At 46.7% G+C, this 15642-nt stretch overlaps 1 protein-coding gene across 1 annotated transcript in view; it reads right to left on the bottom strand.

The window, feature by feature from the left end:
- Positions 1-14623, bottom strand: part of TEX14 (testis expressed 14, intercellular bridge forming factor) — a gene marked incomplete at its 3' end in the record, with an annotated part of 67766 nt that extends 53143 nt beyond the window's left edge. Inside the window, exons 1-2 of the mRNA XM_084237953.1 lie at positions 14359-14623; positions 551-665 (exon numbers count right to left, since the gene is read on the bottom strand). Of these exons, the coding sequence (XP_084094079.1) occupies positions 551-665; positions 14359-14494 (251 nt within the window). The 5' untranslated portion in view covers positions 14495-14623. The remainder of the gene's footprint in view (positions 1-550; positions 666-14358) is intronic.
- Between the last annotated feature and the right edge of the window lie 1019 nt (positions 14624-15642).

The following is a 15642-nucleotide window of genomic DNA, read 5'->3' as shown; positions in this document are numbered from 1 at the left end:
ACACAAATTATAACCTAGAAGTAGAAAGTCATTAATTAATTAGTGACTAATAAGTTCCACTTAAACACTTCGTAAGGCCTAGAAAAAAATTTTTAGCAGTTAAGTTATATTTCAACATATGTATACAATTGTATTTAACTGATATAAACTAGCAAAGGTTTTTCAATACCTTGTCAAAGTAGTTTCCAAATGCCTGTCATTTTTTTTTGTTACTTAAAATTTTTCTTACTTCAGTCCTCCCTGGTGGTACAAAGGGTTAAGCACAGGCATTGTCAAGCTATCTGCTCCGTGGCCAGGGAGCAACCCACATGGTGCAGCAGACCTCTCCTATCTTGCCCACTGCTTTCCTCAGCAGTGTATTTCGGTCCGTCTGCCAGTTCTATTCCCCACTCTGTCTCTGGTGAATCCTCTCACCCCACTGTACCTCTAGCCTGCACTCCAGCTCTTATACGCATAAAAAATAAATAAATCTTTAAAAAAAAATTTCTTACTTCTACTTCCCAATTCATCTTAGGGGCATAATACTTATTTTTCCAGATGTTGTACTTACTGATTTGGATCTGATCCATAATCCACCAGAACATCAACTAATTTCATAAGGCCTAACAATGCTGCAATGAAAAGTGGTGTCTGGCCCAGGGAGTTAACTGCATCAACATAAATTCCTGCAAAGCAAATACAAAGGCAACTATCAGGAAACTTACTGATACAACACAAGGGGAGAGAACTGTACAGTACCCTCATGTACTACTACCACAATTTTTTTTAAAAGAAAGAAAAATTGAATGGATCCCCCTGGGTGGCACAAGGGTTAAGTCTTAGCGCTATCAAGCTATCCACAGCCACTGCGGCATGAGTTCGATCCCCGGACAGGGAGAAACCCACATGTCGCAGCAGACCTCTCCTGTCTCGCCCACTACTCCCCTCAGCAGTGTATTTCAGTCATTCTGCCTGTTCTGTGCTCCACTCTGTCTCTGGTGAATCCTCTCACAACTCCACTCCCACCCTGCAACTCTGGCCTGTACCCCAGTTCTTGTATACATAAATAAAAATAAATCTTAAAAAAAAAGTAAAATTAGGCCTCCCCGGTGGCGCAGCGGTTGAGCACTGGGTTGCGAAGCTGCCCGCAGCCTCTGCAGCGCCAGTCCGATCCCCGGCTGCTCCCCGGCCACCGGAGGAGGGTCCCACATGGCGCACAGACCTCTCCTGTCTTGCCCGCTGCTCCCCTCGGCAGTGTATTTCAGTCCTTCTGCCTGGTCTGCTCCCCGCTCTGACTCTGGTGAATTCTCTCATCCTCCCGTGCTTCTGACTGTACCCAGTGCTTGTATAAATAAATAAATCTTAAAAAAAAAAAAAAGTAAAATTGAGTCTTAACTAATTGTACAGGCACAAAACACCACAGATCAACCCATCTACAAGGCAAGGGAGGTGTTATTCATTAAAAAGGTCTCGTACTGACCATAGCCTTCACTGTGGAATAAGTACATAATAATGGTAAAAGAGGTTCTCAATATTCAGATGTTAAAGGGAATTTTAAATATATGCATGTTGAAAAACACAGAAAACTACAGTTAAGATAAGGCATGCTAACAAGTGGAAATTACCTCAACTTGAAAAAACCGTTTTAAAAAGGCAACTCCTGGGCCTCCCTGGTGGCCCAAGGGGTTAAGCACTGCACCATGAAGCGATCCACAGCCTCTGCAGCACGAGTTTGATCGCCAGCCGGCCAGGCAGCAACCCCCATAGCAAAGCAGACCTCTGCTGACTCGTTCGCTGCTCCCTTCAGCAGTGTGCTTTGGTCGATCTACCGGTTCTGTTCCCCACCTGTCTCTGCTGAATCCTCTCACACCACCACCCCATCTCTGGCCTGGACCCCAGCTCTCGTATGCACAAACAGATAATCGTGTACGCCAATTAAGCCTTAATAAACCAGATTGGAAACTTACTTACTTTTAAAGATTTACTTATTTATACAAGCACTGGGTAGAGTCAGAAACGCGGGAGGGTGAGAAAATTCACCAGAGCCAGAGACAAAAGCGGAAGAGGCAGATTGACGAAATACACTGCTGAGGGGAGCAGAGGGAATGGCAGAAGAGGTCTGCGCGCCACGTGAGACCCTCACTGCTGGCTGGGGATTTGAATAGACGAAACAAGCGGCCGCCTTGCAGCCCAGCGCTCAACCACCAAGAAGTCTCCAGGTTGAAATTCACACACCACATATGAATGCTAATAAAACTCTTGAACATCAAGAAAAGGGAAAAAAAAAAAAAAAGCCTTCTCTTGTTAAAAACCAGTAATAAAAAAGGGAAGCCACTCAGACTGCGTCCTCTCCCTCTAACTCTCCAAAATGGAGAGAAGAACGATCATCAATGGCAAAGAGCAGTTGCGTAAGCAACACTCAGAGCCGGCTTCACGCTCAGGAAAGGACGCTGCGCCTCCTCCTCGTGGTTTCCGGTGCTCTACACGATCAGAGAAACTTCTCTAGTAACGAACTATAGAAATGATCCCTGAAAGTATAGTCTTAGCGAAAGAACGCTGCCCCTTCTGGAGTGAATAAGACCCACACATATTACAGTAATGGTGGTTTTTCTTCGAGGACTACTATTTCGAAATGTATACTAGTGTGCCTTTTATAAAGTTCATTTTCATGACCACAGCTGGACAAGGCATTTCAAATTCCAATTTAACTACATTAAATGTTTCCAAAGACAGTTCAAGCTGCCACTTAATTAACATACTGTTGCTGAACAGCCAATCACACGCCAGCTGCTCCCAACCCCGCCCCCGTTCCCCGTGGCAATTCCGTCGGCGGCAGGATGAGTCGCAATGCGACTACGAAGTGCGCGGGGCGTCGGGAAGCGCCTTTGCTTAGTCAACGACGTGAAGCTGGGAGAGGAGGCCTTTCAAGAGGAAAACGTAAACGAAAAGTGTATGGTAAAAGCTACTAATCAAAAACTAGTAGAACACGCCCAATTTTTAAACGTTATCCTGTAGTCAAAATACCAGACCTGTAACTGCCTTTTCGACTTAAATCAGGGAATTTTTATTTACATAAAAATTATGTAAATAATTTAATTGTTAATTAAGTGGCAGCTTGAACTGTCTCTGGAAACATTTAAAGTAGTTAAAGTGGCATTATGTAATTCAGGGCCTCCCTTGTGGCACAAGGGATTAAGCACAGCACCGAGCAACTATCCCTACCTAGCCTCTGAGCATGAGTTGGCTCTCCTGACCGCCAGGGAGCTCCCCACATGGCGCAGCAGACCTCTCCTGTCTCGCCTGCTGCTCCCCTCAGCGGTGTATTTCAGTCAGTCAGTCTGCCTGTTCTGTTCCCTATTCTGTCTCTGGTGAATCCTCTCACTCCCTACACCTCTGGCCTGTACCCCAGTTCTTGTATGCAAAATAAATAAATCTTTTAAAAAAAGAGAAACTCAACTTCCAGTACACACAAAAAATAGTAATAAAGGGTTTATTTACAAAAAAGGGGAAATGAATAACTCAGGGAGAAAGAGAGAAATTGGTGAATGCGTCCTACCAGTTTCACTGAGTTGCAACCCCAATAACACACTGAAAGCTGGCGAAAAACCAAGGACCCCCAAGGTCCACATGTCTGGCATATACCAAGCCTGGCTGCCTAACTCCACTCTCAGTTCTCAGCAATCCACCCTTTGGTGGTGATTAACAAATGGGCCTTGTAGTCCTTGATGTCTTGGATCTCTTTGGTCTGGGGTGGGGTCCATAAAACCTATTTGCTTATAAAAAAAAATTAAAGAAATAAAAAATTTATTTTAAAATTTTTTCAAAAAAAAAAAAAGCACCTAGAGGGCCTTCCCAGTGGCACAGCGGTTGAGCACTGGGTTGCGAAGCTGCGCGTAGCCTCTGCAGCGCCGGTTCGATCCCCGGCTGCTCCCCGGCCACCGGGTAAGGGTCCCACATGGTGCCAGACCTCTCCTGCCGCCCGCTGCTCCCCTCAGCAGTGTACCTCGGCCCCTCTGCCTGCTCTGCTCCCCGCTCTGGCTCTGGTGAATTCTCTCAACCTCCCGTGCTTCTGACTGTACCCAGTGCTTGTATAAATAAATAAATAAATCTTTAAATAAAAGAAAATAAAATATTTTCAAAAAAAGCACCTAGAGGGCCTCCCCGGTGGCACAGCGGTTGAGCACTGGGTTGCGAAGCTGCCTGTAGCCTCTGCAGCGCCGGTTCAATCCCCGGCTGCTCCCTGGCCACCAGAGGAGAGTCCCACATGGCGCGCAGACCTCTCCTGCTGCCCGCTGCTCCCCTCAGCAGTGTACTTCGGTCCTTCTGCCTGCTCTGCTCCCCACTCTGGCTCTGGTGAATTCTCTCACCCTCCCGCGCTTCTGACTCTACCCAGTGCTTATATAAATAAATTAAAAATAAATAAATCTTAAAAAAACAAAACAAAACAAAAAAGCACCTAGAGTAAAATGGTTGATTTAAAATTGCATTTAACTGTTAATCAAAACCACAGTGAGTTATCATCTCATCCCTGTGAAAATGACCTATATCAAAGACTAGAAAAAAATATTGGTGAAGAGGTAGAGAAAAATGAATAATGCTCATCCAGTATTGCTGGGAATGTAATTTGGTGCAGCCTCCATGGAAAATGGTATGGTGGGGGGAGGGAGGGAGGGAGGGAGGGAGGAAGGACGGACCATTAGGACCCATTAATACCACTGATAGGTATTTATCCAAAGAACATGAAAATGCCAAAATGCAATATGAAAAGATGTATGTTATGTTCAGAGCAGTGTTATTCACAATAACCGAATCATGGAATCAACCTAAGTACCCAATCAGTGCCCAGATGACTGGATAAAGAAATTGTGGTATGTGAAATGGAGTACTATTCAGCGATTTAAAAGGATGGACAAAGTGAATGCATGCATCTTGAGGTGATCATGTTAAATGAAGCAGGTCAGAAAATGAAGTCACCCGATTGTATATGAAAAAAATTAACCAAAGGAAAATACTGGCAATGCCAGTATTTGCATGAAAAAGTACAAGTAATTGTTTGAAAAAATATTGGTTAGCAGAGGCAATGAATGGGGGAGGAGTGGGGAAGAAAAGGACTTTGGCAGGGGAGTTTTGTTGGCACGTTATTGTAATGTACACTTACGGAGTTGTGAAGTTGTACTCCCAAAATGCTACACAAATGACTGACAAAATTTGAGGCGAAAATTTTTCAGTTAGTAAAGCAAATCACTGAGGGGGGAATTAAGAAAAAAAGAACAAATCACCTTAAAATGACTAAGGTGGTGAAGATCAAAAATGCCCTTGAAACTATTTTAAGTGGCTTTTTTGTTTGTTTTTGGTAACTCTTATAATGGAATCCACTCAAATACCTAATTGGTTGAAATACAAAAATGAGAATTAAAAGAATGTCAGGAATTTAGCTTATGAAAGAAAAAAACCTCAACAAATCTCGTTTAAGGGCCTTCCCTGGTGGCGCAAGAGGTTAAGCACCGACTTAACGAATCAATCTGCAGCCTCTGCAGCCCAAGTTCGAACCCCAGCAGGCCAGAGAGCAGCCCACATGGCGCCACAGACCTCTCCTGCCTCATCCGCTGCTGCGCTCGGCAGTGTGTTTCAGTCTGTCTGCCTGTTCTGTTCCCCACTCTGTCTCTGGTCATCTCTGGCCTGTACCCCAGCTCTTGTATGCATAGCTGGCCCACTGGTAGTATATTTCAGTAAATCTTGCTCTCTACTCATTTCTGGTGAGCTCCTCAGCCTCCTTAACAGACCACAACCCATTTCATGTAAATAAATGAAGAGGCAAAAGACTTAAGAAGTAAAACCTAGAGAGCGTGAGAGAAAAGTATCAAGTAACCAACGGAAAGTAAAGGAGAGAAGATATAGGGTTGTACTACTTATACATCTGTCATAAAACTAAATCAGGTAATTGGAAGCCACTCAGACTGCGTCCTCTCCCTCTAACTCTCCAAAATGGAGAGAAGAACGATCATCAATAGCAAAGAGCAGTTGCGTAAGCAACACTCAGAGCCGGCTTCACGCTCAGGAAAGGACGCTGCGCCTCCTCCTCGTGGTTTCCGGTGCTCTACACGATCAGAGAAACTTCTCTAGTAACGAACTATAGAAATGATCCCTGAAAGTATAGTCTTGGCTCACAGCCGCCAGCTTCTGCTGGGTCTACGGCAGCCACACATTTTACACTGGTGGTGAGAAAGTTTCCCCAGTTCTGGCTCCACTGGATTAAGACAGGGGTTTTGCTATACAAACTTCCAAATGCTACCACTTAATACACATTTTACCGTGGTAAGTGGAAATGTAATTTACGGAAAAAATTGAACACCCCTGCATCATTAACATAATGCAGGGTGACGCCATTCACAGCTTCCATCCGTCGTGCCCCGGAGGTATTGACGCAGACTTTCCGGTAACGTGGCCACGCCCCGAAGGCTAAAGAAAACAGCGCCTTTACCTTTGTTAATGGAATGACTTGCAAATCTTAGCAGAAGCTCGAAGACAGTGTCCTCAGAGTTTTTACCTTTAAATGGCAGTAACTTAGAGCTCAGTCACTGTAACAATGGCGAGGAGGTTACTGGGTAGCTGACAACCAGTATAGGAAAACAGAACTTTTGGTTTTGTACCTTATGTTTGCATTATGTGTTGACACTTTTGAAGATTTTTTATTTTATTTTTTTAAGATTTATTTATTTATGCATACAAGCTCTGGGGTACAGGCCAGATGCGCAGGAGGGTGAGAGGATTCACCAGAGACAGAGTAGGGAACAGAACAGGCAGACTGACTGAAATACACTGCTGAGGGTGTTAGGGGAGCAGCGGGCGAGTCAGGAGAGGTCTGCTGCGCCACGTGGGTAGCTTCCGGGCCAGGGATCGAACTCATCCTGTTAGGGGGAAAGGATGTCCTGTGCTAATCCCATACAGGCTTTGTGAACTCCACCCCCACTCCAGACCAAAGCCATCAGGACACTGGGAAAGACAAATCCCGTCACCACCAAAGAGAAGGTGGCTGTGTTAGGGGGAAAAGGCGGTCCCAAAGCAAATTCCATACAGGCTTTGTGGACTCCACCCCCACCCCAGGTCAAAGCCAAAGACACTGGGAACTCCAAATCCCATCACCACCAAAGGGAAGGTGGCTGGGACCTGAGGGTGGGGTTAAGCAGCCAGGTGGATACAAAAGGCAGACACGTGGGCTTTGGGGGGCTCTCCATTTTTGGGCTCTCGGCCAGCTCGGAGCGTCCGGCCAGCTCTGAGAGTGACTTTGGTTTTCCAGGTCGTCAGATCGGGTAGGACGCATTAAAGACTTTATTTCCCTATTTTCTCCCTGAGTTGTACATTTTCCTTATTTCCTTTCCTCTTGTTAATAAACCTTTTATTAACCCTTTTGCATGGTGTCTGTAGTAGAGTATTCATAAGTCTCTTTAAAGCGCGCGGGTGAGGACCCACAGCCAGGAACCCGTTTAATATCGGGGCTGCTCTATAACAGCTGGGACCTGAGGGAGGAGTTAAGCAGCCAGGTTGGGTATAAAAAACCAAACACGTGGGCCTTGGGGGCTCTCTTGCTCTGTCGCTACCCTCCTGGCTTCACGGCTCCTGGCTTTCGGCCAGCTCTCAGAGTGCCATTTGGGATTCCAGATCGGTGGATCAGGTAGGACGCATTTAAAACTTTGTCTCCTATTTTTCTCCCTGAGCTGTACATTTCCTCATTTGCCCTTCCCTTGTAAATAAACCTTTTATTAACCTTTCGTGTGTGCCTGCAGTAGAGCATTGATAAGTCCTTTTAAGCGCGCGGGTGAGGAACCACAGTCAGGCACCCCATTTTGTATCGGGGCTGCCCTGTAACAATCCTGCAGTGGCGGTGGACAGCTTCATAGGTTGTAATGTACACTTACTATGTGTCTCAACCCCTTGCGCCACCAGGGAGGCCCAACACTTTTGAAGATTTTTAAAATAAATCTAATGTGGTTGATTTGACATCATTTCCTCCTTCAACAAATACCTGCGTTTCAACCATAATAATACTGGCTACTATTTACTGAGGGCTTGCCAGGTACCCAGTATTATTCTAAATGCCTTGTAGTTCCACATTGCAACAAACACTCCCCTAGACCAAAAATTAGGAATAGGCAGGATTAAGTTCTAAGCATCCTTTGTGCTCCTTTTCTCATACTCCTGAGACACAGGGCAAGCTAGGAATTATGCAGTTTTAGGGACAGTGCAGGAGGGGACCTCTGAAGAATTTAGGGAGGCTTCAGAGATAAGGACAACAAAGGGAATGTAACCAATTCCACTGGGAAAAACAAACATCTCAGGACCAAGGACAACATTGTTAACGCTGGTCCTGTTTTCCTTCAGGTGGTAAAGGGAGGCATAGATTGGAGAAATGGAGAGTGGTTTAATTTATGGACAACTTAGAAGGGCAGCTGTTTAGGACCTCCCCGGTGGCGCAGTGGTTGAGCGCTGGGTTGCGAAGCAGCCCGCGGCCTCTGCAGCACAGGTTCGATCCCAGGCTGCTCCCCGGCCACCAGAGGAGGGTCCCACATGGCGCGCAGACCTCTCCTGCTGCCCGCTGCTCCCCTCAGCAGTGTACTTCGGTCCTTCTGCCTGCTCTGCTCTCTGCTCTGGCTCTGGTGAATTCTCTCACCCTCCCGCGCTTTTGACTGTACCCAGTGCATGTATAAACAAAACAAACAAACAAACAAATAAATAAACATGCCTCTATAAAATTAAAAAAAAAAAAAAGAAGGGCAGCTGTTTAACTTCAACGCAGGGATGCCCATCCAGAGGACTGGGCCATAAAGATAAAGATGCAACAAATGGGGAAAGACAGACCTGTTAGATAAGGAATGTGAAGATCCCCCACTCAGTAGCAAATTAAGTGAGACAGCCGAGAACTAACCAATCACAGAGAGACTGGTGGAGCTTTAGAATAATGAGGGAAAGAAGGTATATATTCCCTGAGACACAACTCCACTTTGGCTTCCTTGCCCCTCCCAGGCTGGTTCCCTGGCCTGGGAGTCCCACTTTATTTCTGCTCTTTTTCTCCTCAATAAACTTTTTCTTTCTCTAAACAAACCTGCCTCTTCTCGCTTGCTTGCTGAGTGTCTGTGGAGTTCCTGCTGCGGCTTCGTGAGACACCAACCCATGGGGGTCTAGTGGCTGGGACTCAGCGCTGCCCCTGCAGCCTGGGATCCGTTCCTGGCTGGGAGACTAGGCCTGACAATTCCGGTATCACTCCCTTCCTTAGGATTAGCTGTAGACTTGCTATAACTGCATTTCTGGAAATTTGGAATGGGTGAGAAATTGTACTGCATCTCTAGTGAAAATCCCTCTGTGCCCCTCAGAGGTTTCCAGTGCCATCTTGGCATCCAAAATGCATCTGCTGAGAAAACCACCTCCTGAGAAAGTCAAACACCTTCACCACTTGCTTAGACTGCCCAGCACCTCCTGGGAAATGCAAAACCCCAACACTTCAAACACGTCCCTTCCCTCCTTATATAATCACAGCACTCCTACCATTCCGGGAGTCACGTTATTAGGGTGCTAATCTTATCGCTGACTCCCTTGGTGTCCATCTCATATAATAAACTCCCCCCTACAGACGTTCTTGTGGTTCAGAATTTGGCTTTGTGGGTGTGAGCCAAACCCTGGTTCGCTTGTTTACAACTTTATCCACTGTCCCACTTTTTATGTGCTAAAGAACTATGCGTGGTACTGGGCATACAGAGGTACAGAGACAAACAAATATACTAGTCTAGTAGGGAGAGCGACAATAGATACACACAAGATGTCAGGTAAGGCACACTGAGGATTTTAAGTGTTGAAACAGAGAGAGCGGCATGGTGGTTAGGAAAGCCTCCTCTTTGAAGTTGACATTTAAGCAGAGAACACAACGATGCAAAGACCCAAAGAAGGGAAGAAGGCAGTGTGTTCCAGCCACTTGAAAGCAGCAACAGAGGAAAGGGTATGAGGGAGAAATGAGGTGCAGGCAAGGGCCAGCTGTCTGAGAGCTTTCTATGGGAGGGCAAGGTCAGGGGAGTCTGGATTTTAAGTGTAAAGGGAAGTCAGCAAGAGGTTTAAAGCTATGAGCAGTTCTAAGGCCACTGCAATGTGGCTTGCATTTGGGCACAGCAAAGAAGCAACAGAAACCTGGGCACTTCTAGAAGTGAAGTACATAGGACTCGCTGAAAGATTTACTAGTGGAGTCTCCCTGGTGGCACAAGGGGTTAATGTACAATGTACGATGTTGTCTGCAGCCACTGCAGCACAAATTCCATCCCCGGCCAGGAAGCTACCCACATGGTGCAGCAGACCTCTCCTGTCTCACCCGCTGCTCCCCTCAGCAGTGTACTTCAATCAATCTGCATGTTCTCTGTTCCCCCACTCTGTCTCTGGTATATCCTCTCACCCCCCACACCTTTGGCCTATACCCCAGTTCTTGTATGCATAAATAAACCTTTAAAAAGAAGATTTACTAGGGCCTCCCCTGGTGGCACAGTGGTTGAGCGCTGGGCTGCAAAGCTGCCCGCAGCCTCTGCAGCGCTGGTTCCATCCCTGGCCACCGGCGAGGGTCCCACATAGCGCGACAGAACCTTCCTGCCGTGCCCGCTGCTCCCCTCAGCAGTGTATTTCGTCAGTCTGCCTGCTCTGTTCCCTGCTCTGGCTCTGGTGAATTCTCTCACCCTCCCGCGCTTCTGACTATACCCAGTGCTTGTATGAATAAATAAATCTTAAAAAAAAAAAAAAAAAAAGACTATTTACTAGTGGTTGGGAAAGAGGCTTCTGAAAGTGACAGGCTGGTGGTAATGTGCAAGGACAACATGACCAATGGTGCCAACAACAGGGAAGAATGGCGAAGACAGGGATTTCTAATCTGAGTGTAACAGAGGCATCTCTATAGAAAAAGGGAGATTCCATGTTCCCTGCCCCACCTAATGAGGGGTGGAGCTGGACAGGGGAAGCTATAGAACACTTGGAGAGAACACTGCGGAGGCACTAGGAGAGGGATAGAGAGAGAAATGGACAGTAAAGGCTCCCTTGCTTCTTGGCTTTGGACTTGCACCAGAGTTGCAGGAGAAACATGGATTGAAGAGACACTTAACAGAGACTTGTGGGTGAGAGACCCATGGGGAGGCTCACAGTGGCAGCCCTTATCTCGACTTCTACTTTGATTTTGTTGCTTTCACCCTGGACTTGCTAGCCACTTCTGCTGGTTTTTTTTCCTATGGTTCCCTGCCGGAAGATGCCTTAGACTTGTGGCAAGCTTTAGGGCGTCAGTGGCCCTGCTTCAGGCCAACCCTGTTTGGCCCCACAAGGGATGGGAAATTATGGGTGGGTTTTTTTTTCTTTTACAGATTTAATTTTATTTATGCATGCATGCAAGAACTGGATAGTGTGTAGGCCAGACGTGCAGGATGGGGTGGGTGAGAGGATTCACCAGAGACAAAGCGCGGAGAGCAGAACAAGCAGATCCACTGAAAAACACTGCTGAGGAGAGCAGCTGGTGAGACAGAAAAGGGTATCTGTGCCTGGTGATAGTTTTGATAGCTGAGACTTAGCCCCTTGTGCTACCAAGGGAGGTCCCTGACAGTTGTCTTTGATTATGCTTCTCTAACCTTTTCACTTAAAACCACAAAAAAAAAAATTAATGATTATAATAAGACTGTAGAGCTTAAACACCCTCTTCCTCAGGCCACCTGACACTTGCTTGAGGGGAGCCATGAACCACACCCAGTAAGTGAAAGTATCTGCGGCTTACTTTAAAATGTTACATCTATTCCCACCAACTCTAACACAAACAGAAGCCACTCAGACTGCGTCCTCTCCCTCTAACTCTCCAAAATGGAGAGAAGAACGATCATCAATGGCAAAGAGCAGTTGCGTAAGCAACACTCAGAGCCGGCTTCACGCTCAGGAAAGGACGCTGCGCCTCCTCCTCGTGGTTTCCGGTGCTCTACACGATCAGAGAAGCTTCTCTAGTAACGAACTATAGAAATGATCCCTGAAAGTATAGTCTTAACCCATAGGCTTCAGCTTCTGCTGGGCCTATCGCAGCCACACATTTTACAGTCATGATCACTTTTTTATTATTCTGAAACTCATTTCACCAGTTGTTATTGTTGCAACTCATTTTACTTCATCATTTGTTTGTCTTATAACAATTCGGTTGAATGGCAAATCTCAAAGCATCAGTTCACTTGGATTCTTCTAGAAACACTTCACAGTCTCATTAGCATATGGCTTCCTGGCAGCCAATCACACACCTCTGGCAACTGCTCTCTAAGTTCCTATTACTCAGCACACCGGGCCTCTAGCCTCCAGGATCCCAGTCAGGTGGAGCCCCTGCACCATGAAAAAGGAGATTCCCTTCCTGGCTTTGGTCCTCGTGGATTACCTCTAACCTATTTATTAGATAAATTCACCAGCCTGGAAAGATCTAGTTTCTTTATCCGTGAAAGAAAGGGAGGGGGGAAGTATCCTTCTAAAATCACATAATTATAGTTATAACCAAGACAGATTGTCGAATGCTCACTCGATGGTAAACACTCTTAATCCCTTGTCTCATTTCATCTTCTAAACTGGAGATGGGCATATTTATTTCCTCATTATACATGTTGTCTATTGCATCTTTCACACAGCTGAGGGAGCCAAGGCAGTACTCTGATATATCTGGCACTAAATAGAGTCTGGATTCTTTTAGATAAGAGTTCTTCCTCAGACTGTCTAATCTCCAATCAAATTCATTCTCCAATAAAGCATTAAACACATTATCCCTTAAAGCGCAGTCTTTTTTTTTTTTTTTTTTTAAAGATTTTATTTATTCAGGAGCCTCCCTGCTGGCACAAGGTTAAGTGCAGTGCTGTGAAGCTGTCCACAACCTCTACAGCGAGAGTTTGATCACCGACCTGCCAGGGAGCCACCCATATGGCACAGCAGACCTCTCCTGACTTGCCCACTGCACTGCTCCTCTCAGCAGTGTACTTCAGCCTATCTGCCTGTTCTGTTCCCTGCTCTGTCTCTGGTGAATCCTCTCACCTCCCATGCCTCTGGCCTGCACCCCAGTTCTTTTTATTATTTTTTAAAGATTTATTTATTTATACAGGCAGACCAACTGAAATACACTACTGAGGGGAGCAGTGGGCAACACTGGAGAGGTCTGACGCGCCATGCGGGTCATCTCTCCTGCCCCCTGTTGACCAGGATTGAACCCATGCTGCAGAAGCTGTGGACAGCTTCACAGCGCTGTGCTCAACCGCCTGTGCCACCAGGGAGGCCCCCAATCTTTCTTTTTTTTTTTTTAAGATTTATTTATTTATGCATACAAGAACTGGGGTACAGGCCAGAGGTGTGGGGGTGAGAGGATTCACCAGAGACAGAGCGGGGAACAGAACAGGCAGACTGACGAAATACACTGCTGAGGGGAGCAGCGGGCGAGACAGGAGAGGTCTGCTGCACCATGTGGTTAGCTCCTGGGCCAGGGAATCAAACTCGTGCTGCAGTACCTGCAGATAGCTTCATAGTGCTGCGTCTTAACCCTTTGCGCCACCAGGGAGGCCCTGTTGTTGTTGTTTTTTTAAAGATTTATTTATTTATGCATACAAGAGCTGGGGTGCAAGCCAGAAGTACAGAGCAGTGAGAGGATTCACCAGAGAAGAGTGGGAAGCAGAACAGGCAGATCCACTGAAACACACTGCTGAGGGAGCAGCGGGCTAGACAGCAGAGGTCCAGTGTGCCATGTGGGTCACCTCCCTGAGGCCGGCTGGGGAATTGTACTTGTGCTGCCATGGCTGGCAACAGCTTGATAGCATGGTCTTTATTTAACCCCTGTGCCCCCAAACATCCATTTTTTTTTTAAATTTTTTAATTTTAATTTTTTTATAGAGACATGTTTTATTTATTTATTTATTTGTTTGTTTGATGGTTTGTTTATACCATGCACTGGGTACAGTCAGAAGCGCGGGAGGGTGAGAGAATTCACCAGAGCCAGATCAGGGAGCAGAGCAGGCAGAAGGACCGAAGTACACTGCTGAGGGGAGCAGCGGGCGGCAGGAGAGGTCTGCGCGCCATGTGGGACCCTCCTCCGGTGGCCGGGGAGCAGCCGGGAATCGAACCGGCGCTGCAGAGGCTGCGGGCAGCTTCGCAACCCAGCACTCAACCGCTGCGCCACCGGGAAGGCCCCCAAACATCCATTTTAATGTTAAGACACAACCACATGTGTAAAGCACACCTCATCCCTCAACTTAACTTCGAAATGTGTCCAAGAACACATACTTTTATGATGTCCCTGGTTTTCCTACCAATACTATGCAGAATTATGGACCACAGCTGCATCTGCCATTTTAACATGGTGCTTACCTTTCTTAAGAATCTTCTTTACCTTCACATAGTTTCCTTGTTTGACATATTCGTGAAGCTGAGCTTCCAAGGAGTCATTTCTTAAGGAACCAAGCTGAACAGGACAGGGCACTGGAAGCTGAACAATCCGAGACATCCTATTTTAAAAGAAAATAGCATGATGAATTAGAATTGCATGGAAGCAATGTCAATTCACATTTATTTCTCTCCTCGAACACTTTTTAATTTTTTAAATTTTTTATTTTTTTATAGAGGCATGTTTTATTTATTTGTTTGCTTGTTTGTTTTGTTTATACAAGCACTGGGTACAGTCAAAAGCACGGAGGGTGAGAGAATTCACCAGAGCCAGAGCGGGGAGCAGAGCAGGCAGAAGGACCGAAGTACACTGCTGAGGGGAGCAGCGGGCTGCAGGAGAGGTCTGCGCGCCATGTGGGACCCTCCTCTGGTGGCCGGGGAGCAGCCGGGGATCGAACCGGCACCGCAGAGGCCGCGGGCAGCTTCGCAACCCAGCGCTCAACCGCTGCGCCACCGGGGAGGCCCTTGAACACATTTTTAAAAGATGTATTTATTTATGCATACAAGACTGGGGTACAGACCAGAGGTGCGGGGGGTGAGAGGATTCACCAGAGACAGTGGGGAACAGAACAGGCAGACTGACTGAAATACTCTGCTGAGGGGAGCAGTGGGCGAGGCAGGAGAGGTCTGCTGCACCATGTGGGTAGCTCCCTGCCCAGGGATCGAACTCCTGCTGCAGAGACTGTGGATAGCTTCACAGTGCTGTGCTTAAACCCCTTGCACCATCAGGGAGGCCCCACTATGTCCTCAATGTTCATCCATGTTGTAGTGTATGTCAGAATTTTTTTCCTTTTTTTTTTTGTTAATCCAGCACATTTATTTTTTTTTTAAGATTTATTTATACATGCACTGGGTACAGTCAGAAGCGCGGGAGGGTGAGAGAATTCACCAGAGGCAGAGCGGGGAGCAGAGCAGGCAGAAGGACCGAAGTACACTGCTGAGGGGAGCAGCGGGCGGCAGGAGAGGTCTGCAGGCCATGTGGGACCCTCCTCTGGTGGCTGGGGAGCAGCCAGGGGTCGAACCAGCGCTGCAGAGGCTGTGGGCAGCTTTGCAACCCAGCACTCAACCGCTGCGCCACCGGGGAGGCCCTTTTTTCCATTTTAAGGCTGAATAGTATCCCATGTGTATACATATATACCCCCTTCCTGTTTGTCCATTTATCCATAGATGGAAATGGCTTGATTCCTCCTATGGCTACTGTGTCTGTGA

This window comes from Talpa europaea (genome assembly GCF_964194135.1).
Source record: "Talpa europaea genome assembly, chromosome: 7".
In the NCBI taxonomy this organism is placed as follows: domain Eukaryota; kingdom Metazoa; phylum Chordata; class Mammalia; order Eulipotyphla; family Talpidae; genus Talpa; species Talpa europaea.
This window is presented reverse-complemented; position numbering and strand designations above follow the sequence as displayed.